The sequence below is a fragment of the Saprolegnia parasitica genome (genome assembly GCF_000151545.1).
Source record: "Saprolegnia parasitica CBS 223.65 unplaced genomic scaffold supercont2.76, whole genome shotgun sequence".
In the NCBI taxonomy this organism is placed as follows: Eukaryota; Oomycota; class Saprolegniomycetes; order Saprolegniales; family Saprolegniaceae; genus Saprolegnia; species Saprolegnia parasitica.
Window position 1 is genome coordinate 96,039 of NW_012156470.1, and position 9,222 is coordinate 105,260.

The 9,222-nt window shown below is 61.3% G+C and overlaps 4 protein-coding genes across 4 annotated transcripts; 3 read left to right on the forward strand and 1 right to left on the reverse strand.

The window, feature by feature from the left end:
• Positions 1-827: 827 nt before the first annotated feature.
• Positions 828-3,418, reverse strand: SPRG_11002 (hypothetical protein). Its single transcript, XM_012351212.1, has 6 exons — positions 3,190-3,418; positions 2,943-3,138; positions 2,855-2,889; positions 2,399-2,800; positions 1,935-2,351; positions 828-1,886 (listed from the first exon to the last, which is right to left on the reverse strand). Exons 1-6 carry the CDS (start codon positions 3,412-3,414, stop codon positions 882-884), a joined length of 2,280 nt encoding a protein of 759 aa, XP_012206602.1. The 5' UTR covers positions 3,415-3,418; the 3' UTR covers positions 828-881.
• An 82-nt stretch (positions 3,419-3,500) lies between these two features.
• SPRG_11003 (hypothetical protein) lies at positions 3,501-4,239 on the forward strand (the record flags this gene model as incomplete). The annotated part of the gene is made up of 3 exons (XM_012351213.1): positions 3,501-3,804; positions 3,855-3,933; positions 3,980-4,239. 3 exons carry the CDS (start codon positions 3,501-3,503, stop codon positions 4,221-4,223), a joined length of 627 nt encoding a protein of 208 aa, XP_012206603.1. The 3' UTR covers positions 4,224-4,239.
• Positions 4,240-4,626: 387 nt separating this feature from the next.
• Positions 4,627-5,796, forward strand: SPRG_11004 (hypothetical protein; the record flags this gene model as incomplete). Its single annotated transcript, XM_012351214.1, has 2 exons — positions 4,627-5,322; positions 5,407-5,796. The coding sequence occupies 2 exons, from the start codon at positions 4,627-4,629 to the stop codon at positions 5,794-5,796; spliced, it is 1,086 nt and encodes a 361-aa protein (XP_012206604.1).
• A 569-nt stretch (positions 5,797-6,365) lies between these two features.
• On the forward strand, positions 6,366-7,681 carry SPRG_11005 (hypothetical protein). Its single transcript, XM_012351215.1, has 3 exons — positions 6,366-6,474; positions 6,520-6,619; positions 6,669-7,681. The coding sequence occupies exons 1-3, from the start codon at positions 6,373-6,375 to the stop codon at positions 7,634-7,636; spliced, it is 1,170 nt and encodes a 389-aa protein (XP_012206605.1). The 5' UTR covers positions 6,366-6,372; the 3' UTR covers positions 7,637-7,681.
• Positions 7,682-9,222: the final 1,541 nt, after the last annotated feature.

Sequence of the window (9,222 nt, forward strand, 5' to 3'; positions counted from 1 at the left end):
CGCGGTCGCCACCTCGACGGCGTGGAAGGCTGGCAGCGCGTCGACGACGAGGCCGGCGGACTCTTCACAGACCCAGTCCAGCTTCAACAGAGGCCACAGCTTGTCCAGGGCCGAATCTTCGTCGCTAACTTCCTCCACGACGTCCAGCGGAGCGCGCAGCATCCGCAAGAGCGCGACGAGCGGCTTGCCAAGCGTCGGCGTGTCGATGCCTTCAAGGAAGTCAAGCACCTCCTGGGGTGTCTTGAGCCACTTGAGGATGCCAATGAGCACGTGGTCCAGACCAGCAAAGCTCGGCCACAGCCAGACGAGGGCCTCCGCCTCGTCGTCAGCGTCCCACATGTCGTCGCCCGGTTCGCAAAGCAGCCGTGAGAGAGCAGCGAGCGGCCGGCAGAGGGCATCCGGCGAGAGCGCGTCGAGGAAGGCGACGACGTCGTCGGGCGTCTCCAAGCACTTGACGATCGTCTCTTGTACGTGGTCGAGCGCCTCGACGGGCGTCGGCGCCTTGGCGTGGCGCTTGGCGTTGCTCATGCTTCGACGACGCAAGACTGCAACTGGCGAATCTGTTTTTCTGAAACTCAAACGTAATGGCTTCAAACTCAACAGTGATGAATCTCAAATTTGTTGTTGACGTGCGATTTGGAGCGTCTACCTACGGACGCCGTCGCTGTCACCTCATGTGCACGTCAAAGTGTGCTTGGATCGCCTATTCGCACAGAGACCTTGCCCTTCGCCGCCAGCGATGGGTTTGTATCAATATATCAGGACGGTCGTCGCATCAAACCACCGAGACCCAAACCTCAAATCAGCTACCGGAAACTCAACCCAACAGGAGTTGGATATATCTTATCGGAAGCGTAGACAAATGCTATATTCACACGCGCCTAATGCGCTGCTTCGTCAAAGAGCGACTGCGACATGAGCTCGAGTTTCCTGGTGACGCGCTGGTCGTCATCGTAGATCGCATGGCCAATCGCGTCACGCGTCAGGGCCGTCGGACTCAGCGTCAAGGACATGGCGCGGGGCGCCGGCTTGGGCACGGCCCTAGGTCGCAGCCGCGCGCCAAGTGCAGTGACTTTGGCTTTGGCGCGGCGCCACCCATAGCCTTTTTTCTTGGGCGTCTCAACGACATCAATCTCAAACTCATCGACGGGCGCCGGGTCAATTGCGTTTTTGAGTTGCGTCACCCGGTCCGCAACGTGCGCGGGTGTCTGCAGCGCGTCGAGCCACGAGGTCAAGATGCGTCGCTGGATCGCGTCCAGCTCGTCCGCGTCAATGGCCTCGCTCTCGTAGAGCTGCGCGGTGGTCGCGAGATGTTGTCGGACCGAGATTGACACGTCCGACGCGTCACTGTCTCCGTCGTCGTCGTCGTCATCGTCGTCTATCGACCGCGGTATCCGAAAACCCTTGCGCACCGACTCGCCGAGCTTGCGGATCGGCGACTTGGGCGGTGACGGGATCGGTACAAGCCCAAACCGGCGCCGGGACGACGTCACCATGGCTTTGGACGGCGTCAGCTTTTGCTCGCGCAGCGCCGCCTTCTTGGATTCGCGCGCGTCAAAGACTGCGTGGACCGAGCTCAAGTGGACGTCGCGGGCCGACGCGAGCTCGGGTGGAGGCAGCTGTGCCCACAGCAAACTGCACGTCTCGAGAAACGAAGAGGCCGTCTCGGGCGTCGACAACGAGTGCAAGAAGAGCTTGAGCCGCCGAAGCACAACGCCGGCTTCACGCTCGAGCGTGAGCTGCGGCGAGAGATGCAAGAGGATGGCGAGGGCTGTCACGAGCGGGATGCGGGACGCGCTCTGCGGCGACGGTGCGGCAAACACCGCTGCTAGCAAGCGCTCGTAAAACGGCGCCGGCGCGCTTGTGACGAAACACGTGACGAGCCACTAGGCATCGCCAGTTTGCACTTGCCATGAGCATAGGGTTAGGTGTACCGTGGTGCAGAGCACTTCCATGTTGAGCCCGAGTGCGGCCAAGTGCTGGCTCAGGTACGGATCGTTGCGGACCAGCCAGGACTGGAGAAGACTGCAGTCCGCGTGAAGACCGGCCATCGAGTGCGTGTGGTACTCGGGCAAGACGTCTTCGAGGAGGTAGACCAGCGCCCAGAACGCCTTCTCTTCGTCCATCTTGGCCGACGCGAGCAGCACGCCCGCGATCTCGTTCATGCCTTGGCAGTACCCAATGCGTGGACAGCGAATCGCAAAGCTGGTGAGAACGCGGGTGAGCGCCGGTCCGGCCTCGGGCGGCACCACAAAGGTGCGTGGAATGTCCTTCTCAATGCTGGCTTCAATGTCAGAGAACGCTCGCGGCCGGTGGTGGAGGTACCGCGCACAGCTCGCGCCGTCCCGGGCCTATCCCTTTTTACTCCAAGACTAATTGAGAGAGAGGTAGCGTTTACCGGTGGCCACGGATGCAGTGTTGGCGCGAGGCGCAAGGTGGCCGCTGCGGTTGGCCTGACAAAGAGCCGGCCGCTCGAGGGTTCGTCCGGTGGCGACTGGAGACGCAGCGGCGGGAACGGAGCCTTGATGTAGCCGTGCAGATTTACGGCCACGTCGAGAAACGCCTTGGCGATGGCCTCGTCTCCGAGCGTCACGGTGCAAAAGTGGCGGAGAACGACGTGGAAGCTCGGCGCGTCGGCCACCGAGAGCAGCGCGTCACCGAGGTAGAGTAAGAGCGCGGCACTGAGTGAGACGAGCCACTTGGACCGGGCGCGGGACGTCACAGCCTCGGCGAGGACCCACGTGTAGACGTGCCGGACGATCGTCGGGTGCAAGGCGTCCACAAAGAGTCGGTAGCTCCACTAGGACAGGACGTTCATCATGCAACGATCCGACAGTATCGATGCGCAGTGTACCGAGGCGAGTAGGTCGGGCAAGGCGACGTGGATCGCTAGTATGCACACAGATGAGCGGCGAGAATGACGTCAGGAAGAGGCTCGGTACTGGCGAGGTGCGGGCCGAGCCGCGGATCAAAGTGATGGACGACGCCGTAGAGGAACTTCCAGTCGTTCTCGAGACCAGTCATCGCGCTCGTAAAGTAGTCGGGCACGAGCTGGTGCACGAGCACGTGCAGCATACGCGCTGCCACGTCCATGTTTGTGGTCCATTGCAGGAGGACGTCGCTGACGTGGCCGAGGCCCTAGGATGGGCGCCGTCAAGAAGATGCATTGCTTGGGTTGAGGTTGCCTACGTGCATGTACTCGATGTGGAATTGGTGAGGCGATGCGAGCAACGGCGCGAGCATGCTGGCGCTGGCTTGCAGCGACGACGTGGGCGTGGCCACCTTGACGGACGCCACAAGCACCGGCCACGCCCAGCAGCAGTCGGCCAGCGAGATAAAGTCGGCGCCAAGCAGCGCCTTGGCGACTGCGATCGCGTCGGTTGCGCCGCTCTCTCGCTTGAGCTGCGCTAGCATCGTCCCCGCTATGGGAAGGGAAGAGACCGGGCTTCCGGATGATAGGGCACGTTACCAGACATTATCCGGTATCGTACCATTCCACCATGGCCGCCTTCAACGACAAGGTTGCGGAGCTCCTCGCGGCCCTCGATCGCGTCGACCTCTCGCGCGAAGCTGGCACGCTCGCCGCCGACTATGAGCGCCCGATGCGCTTCGACAACCCAGCGAGCCCGACGCCCGAGCCTGCGACGTCAGCGGACGAGGCCATGCCATGCGACGCGCCGAAGCATCCAGGCGACGACCTCGACAGCGACGTGAGCGACGATGAGAACGCGCCGCCCGTACCAGATGAGCTCTATGGCGAGACACTCGACGACGAAGACGAAGCCTACGTCCAGGATAACCTGCGTACGTGGGCGCCGACGAGGCTATCGCGTCTCATGCCACAGATGTCGTAGGCGGCACATCGGACGCACCCAAGGACGCTGCGTTGAGCTGCCCGTGCTGCTTTCTCGTCGTCTGCTACGCCAGCCAGCGGTACGATAGCCATCTTCGCGAAGGGTATTACAATCGAGATGGCTAGGCACGACCGCTACGAGACGCAGTACCGGTCGGAGAAGCCCGTCAATTGCCGCGTCCAGAAGGAGACTGTCTACTACTACGAGCAAAACAAGCTCCAGACGTCGCGCGCCGGCAGCAACGACGAAGCCTACTACGCGGTCGTGTGCTCCGACTGCGAAACGATTGTCGGCGTCAAGCCCGTCACCACCGCGCCGGGACAGCCCGCCTACACCCACTTCTTCCAGGTCCTTCCCAGCCATATTTAAACAGCGCTTTTCCCAGTCGACGTGGCCACTGTTGTCAATGGCTCACGTCCCGCTGCAGCGATTGTTCGTCTGCAGAGGATGGAGTGCTGTGGGATTGTGTGCATCGACGGTCGCCATGACATCCTCGTTCAGGCGTGTCCCAGAATAGCCGCCGAAAAAGTCCGAATTTCACTGAAATTCGGCATTTCTGCCTACGCCACCGATGCCGCACGGTGTTTGATTGGCCAAAATGCAATCGAATTGTGGCCGATTGTGAAGCGCCGTGGGGATCTTCAGAACATCGCGCCGGCCGACCAATCAGAAGGTCGTATCGAGGTGACGCGTCGTGTGATTGGATACAAGGCGAGGCAGGCCGATCGCTGTAGCATTCCAGGAGCGGACTTTGCCATTTGCGCCGCCGACGATGACCGGGAAGGCTGGCGCGATCGCGTTTGGCTGCGCGCTGCTGCTGGGCACCAGCACGACCCTCTCGTCCAAGTTTATGTATGGCATCCAGAGCATCGGCCTCGAAGAGACGCCCAAGCCCTTTGAGAAGCCGCTCATGCAAACCTTCTTTATGTTTGTGGCCATGGCACTCGCGCTGCCCGTGTACTTTGTCTACCAGCTCTGCCTCCCAAAGGACCAGCGCCAGCAGCTGCGCCTCGACGCTGCGCTCAAGCTCTGCATTCCGGCGGCCGCCGACCTCGTCTCGACCGCGCTCAACTGCGTCGGCTTGCTCTACGTCAATGTGAGCTTCTACCAGCTCGCGCGCTGCACCGTCATCATCTACGTCGCGACGCTCAAGGTGCTCTTCCTGCGCTTCGTCATGACGGGCTACATGCGCCTCGGTATCGCGATCAACGCGGTTGCGATCGTTGTCATTAGCGCGTCGGCGCTCGCTGGCACCGAGAACCTCGGCGACACGATACTTGGCGTCAGCGTCATGCTGCTCGCATGCCTCTCCACCGCGCTGCAGTACGTGAGTGAAGAGTACTACATGAAGAAAGGCGCCAAAACCGCCGGTGTGTCCGAGGTCTCGAACCCGCCAATGGTGGTCATTGGCATGGAAGGCCTCTGGGGCACGCTGCTCATGCTCGTGCTCGTCTTGCCGCTCGCGTACGTGCTGCCGGGCGCCGACCACGGTCGCATTGAAGACTTCTTCGACTCGATCGAGATGATGCGCCAGAGCGCGCCGCTGCGGCAGGTCTGCGCGCTCTACATCGTCTCCATCACGGGCTTCAACATTGCGTCCATCTACGTGACGTACTTTCTGGACTCGGTGTGGCGCTCGATCCTTGTCAACTTTCGACCTGTCGCGGTCTGGCTCGCGAGTCTCTTTACGTACTACGTCGCGACGACGCACGAGCTCGGCGAGCCGTGGACGCCGTGGAGCTGGCTCCAGCTCGGCGGCATGCTCCTCCTCTTTTACGGCACGGCCGTCTACAACGCCAACGTCCGGCTTCGCTGCTACGACTACAGCCCGCCGACGATGGCCGAGAAGCGCCTCAGTGTCTCGGCGGCCTCGAGCGACTCGGAAGTCGAGCCCGAGAAGATCCCAACCGCCAAATCCAACGATACCGTGCACATGGTCTAAATGCATCGTACACGTGTCTTTGTATCTTCTCCGCGACTGCTGTTTTGAAGCGACCGCCGGGCGACTCGTGGCACAGATTATCTGTCGGTTGAGCTGCGATCGTTGCGAGAAGCCACGCAGGACGACAACCAGTGCCACAAGCATTTATCGCTCCCTGGCGCGCATACCATGATGTAGATCATGACGCCGGACCACCCATGCGTCTGCTTCCGACCACAACAAATGTAGCAATGGAAGCCGCAGCCTCGCCAGCACCTCGGTACACATACACAGGTTAACGCCGTGTACGGAGCATCGCGATCCACAGAGCATCGTGGTCGCTGCGCAAGCGAGCCTTCTACCGTCCGCAGAGTATCAAGGACATGCATTCCTGCGCTTGATACTTTCGTAGTCCTCGTCCATCGCGGACTCGCTGTGCGTTGGGTCGCGCGCCGAGGAACCGTCCTCGAGTTGAAGTGGGTCAACGTATCCGGACGCTCCCATGGGTATACTCACATCAAGCTAAATGGTCTCTTCAACCGGTGTGGCATCCGGTTGGCATGGCTCCAAGATCTCAGTTTGCATTTGGCCAGCAATATGAAAGGAGCGTCGGCACCGAACGCGCGGACGAAGCGCGCAGCAGCATTTTGCTTTTGCTTGGCGCTCATCATGGGCACGGGCTCGACGCTCTCGAGCAAGGTAGAGCTGCCTCCACCCCTCTTACTGCTCACGCTCGTATGACAGATCATGTACGGCGTCGAGAGCATGGGCCGCGACGGCACGGTGCGCCACTTCCAGAAGCCGCTCATGCAAACCTTCATGATGTTCGTCGCCATGATGATTGGTACGTGACGCCTTGTGCTTGCGACGGCTTGCTCACAAAGCGAGTCTAGCGATTCCGTTCCACGTGCTCTACGCGCGGCTGACCAAGCAGAACGAGACGCTGACGCGCCACAGCGTACTCATGCTCGCATACCCGGCCATGGCCGACCTCGGCGCGACGGCGCTCATGAGCATTGGCCTCATGTACGTGCCTGTGAGCACGTTTCAGCTGGTCCGGTGCACAATCATTGTGTTTGTGGCCGTGCTCAAGGTGCTCTTTCTCAACTTCAAGCCCACGGGCTACATGCGCTGCGGCATTGGCCTCAATGCAATTGCGATCCTCATGGTCTCGGCTTCGTGCTTTGCCGAGGAGAAGGAGTCGGGCTCGGCGCTGCTCGGCGTCGGCATCCTCCTCGTCGGGTGCCTCATTACCTCGTCGCAGTATGTGCTCGAAGAGACGGTCATGCGGCGACAGGACATGCCGCCCATGATGGTCATTGGCCTCGAGGGCGTGTGGGGCACGCTGCTCATGGTCTGCGTCGTCTTTCCTATCGCATACCTTTTGCCGGGCCGCGACAATGGCCACGCCGAAGACGTGCTCGACTCGCTCGCAATGATGGCCAACAGCGCCACCGTCCGCTACCTCTGCGCGTTCTACATAAGCTGCATCACCGTCTTCAACGTGTCGAGCATCTTTGTCACGTACCTCCTCGACTCGGTGTGGCGCTCGATCCTGGCCAACTTTCGCCCGGTCTCGGTCTGGTCCATGGACCTCGCGCTCTTCTATGTCTTTACGAGCGGCGTCCTCGGCGAGCCGTGGTCGAGCTGGAGCTGGCTGCAGTTTGCGGGCATGCTCCTCCTCTTCTTTGGTACCGCGGTCTACAATGGCAACATTCGCCTGCGCTGGTTTGACTACGCGCACCTCGACGACGTCCAGGAGATGCTCACGGAAGAGTCGGCGCTCGCCATTGAGCTCTCCAACAGCCCCGGCTACGGGTCGCGCCTCAACGCGCACCGCAAGCCCTCGAAAGCGGTTTAGGTTGAAAGCGATGTACTCGAGTAAGAATTTTTGCGTTGACATGTGAATTGGTCCAAGGGCCTCCATCAGCTCCAGGGGTTGATGGCATGAGGATGCGAGGAGGCGGCGTGTGCCGCATGGTCTTTATCCAAATACAATAATAACGACGTCCATGTCTACCAGGCGTCGAAGCATGGCGCGAGAGATGTGTCATTTTGAGTCGGTGTTGGCGGCAGAATCATTTGCGACGAAGTTGATGGAGCGGTATAAGTGCGAAAGCAACCGTACGCCTTGATTTCACACTATTTAGGACTTGTGCCAGGGATTGTTGGCAGCTATTATAATAATGTCCCGAGAGGCACAACTGGTCCCACCTTGAATCCTTCCAAGCTGAGGTCGGTGCTTTACTGCAGGCATGCGCGAACGAGGCCTGGCGAGCGATCGTGAGAGGCAAGGGAGGGACAGTTGATAATGTACACTATTTACGTGATATTACAGTATTTTTAATCGTACTTAAGAAGGAGGTTCGTTGTCTATCCATGCGAGAGGAAACACTTGCTAGTTTTCTGACCAGTGCCAGACGCGTCCCCATGACGGCTTCCGCGACGTCGCCGGCGCACGGCAGCAGCGGCCGTGCCGAGACCGATTCGACTGCGTACACGCAACTGCCCAGCACGACGCAGCCAGCGCAGCTGCCCGATCGTGCGACGACCAGCGGCTGGACGCCAAGCCGGAGCCTGTCCGCAGCCACGCCCGCCATGCGACCGGCCAGCGAGCACGGACGCGCGGCAGAAACGACAGCATCGGCTGCCAAGTGGGACCCGAGAGACTTGTTTGTCACAGATGAAGAGTCTGTGCCCGTGCACGCGACCAAGATGGCGCTGTTGCAGTCGTCGACGTGCAACTGCCACGCGAGCTGCAGCGAGCGTCGTCGGCCTATGAGGCGTCGTCGGCAGAGCGCGGAGGTTGGCCCGTGCTCTCGTCGGCGATGCTGCACCGTCCGACACCCGACCATCCGACCACCGACGGGGTTGAACCTGCGCCCGGCTGGGCAAGCGGTGGCGCGCCGCCGACCGGTGCCGACAAGGCAGCAACCAGCACCGGATCATCGTCTCATGGAAGTGGCGCCCCGCTTACTGCAAGCGAGACGGCGAAAGCATCCGTTGCCGGTGAAACGCTCGCGATGGACGGAACCTCGACTTCAAGCCGCGCGCCAGTCACCGCGACGACGCCTGCTGCGTCATCGACGGGGCGGGGTGCACCGTCGTCGGTGTCGAGTACGAAGCCGTCGCGAAGCTTCTCGCCCGTCACCAATACCGGCGCCTGGGGCGCACCAGAGGTTACTCGCGGCCCAGTGACTGGCAACAGCGGTTGGGGCGCGCCGTCGACGGACGGGCCTACAAAGGCGTCGGGCTGGAACGCTGCACCTGCAAGTAGCACGACGTCGGGCTGGAACGCTGCACCTGCAAGCAGCAAGACCGCGCCGTCTGGTTCGACACAAGCCCACGCCCCGACACGGCCGCCGACCGCCGCAACGCCAGCATCAAGCGGCGGCTGGAACGCGCGGTCATCCAGCACATCGTCAGCGCCCATCTGGACAGGGAGCC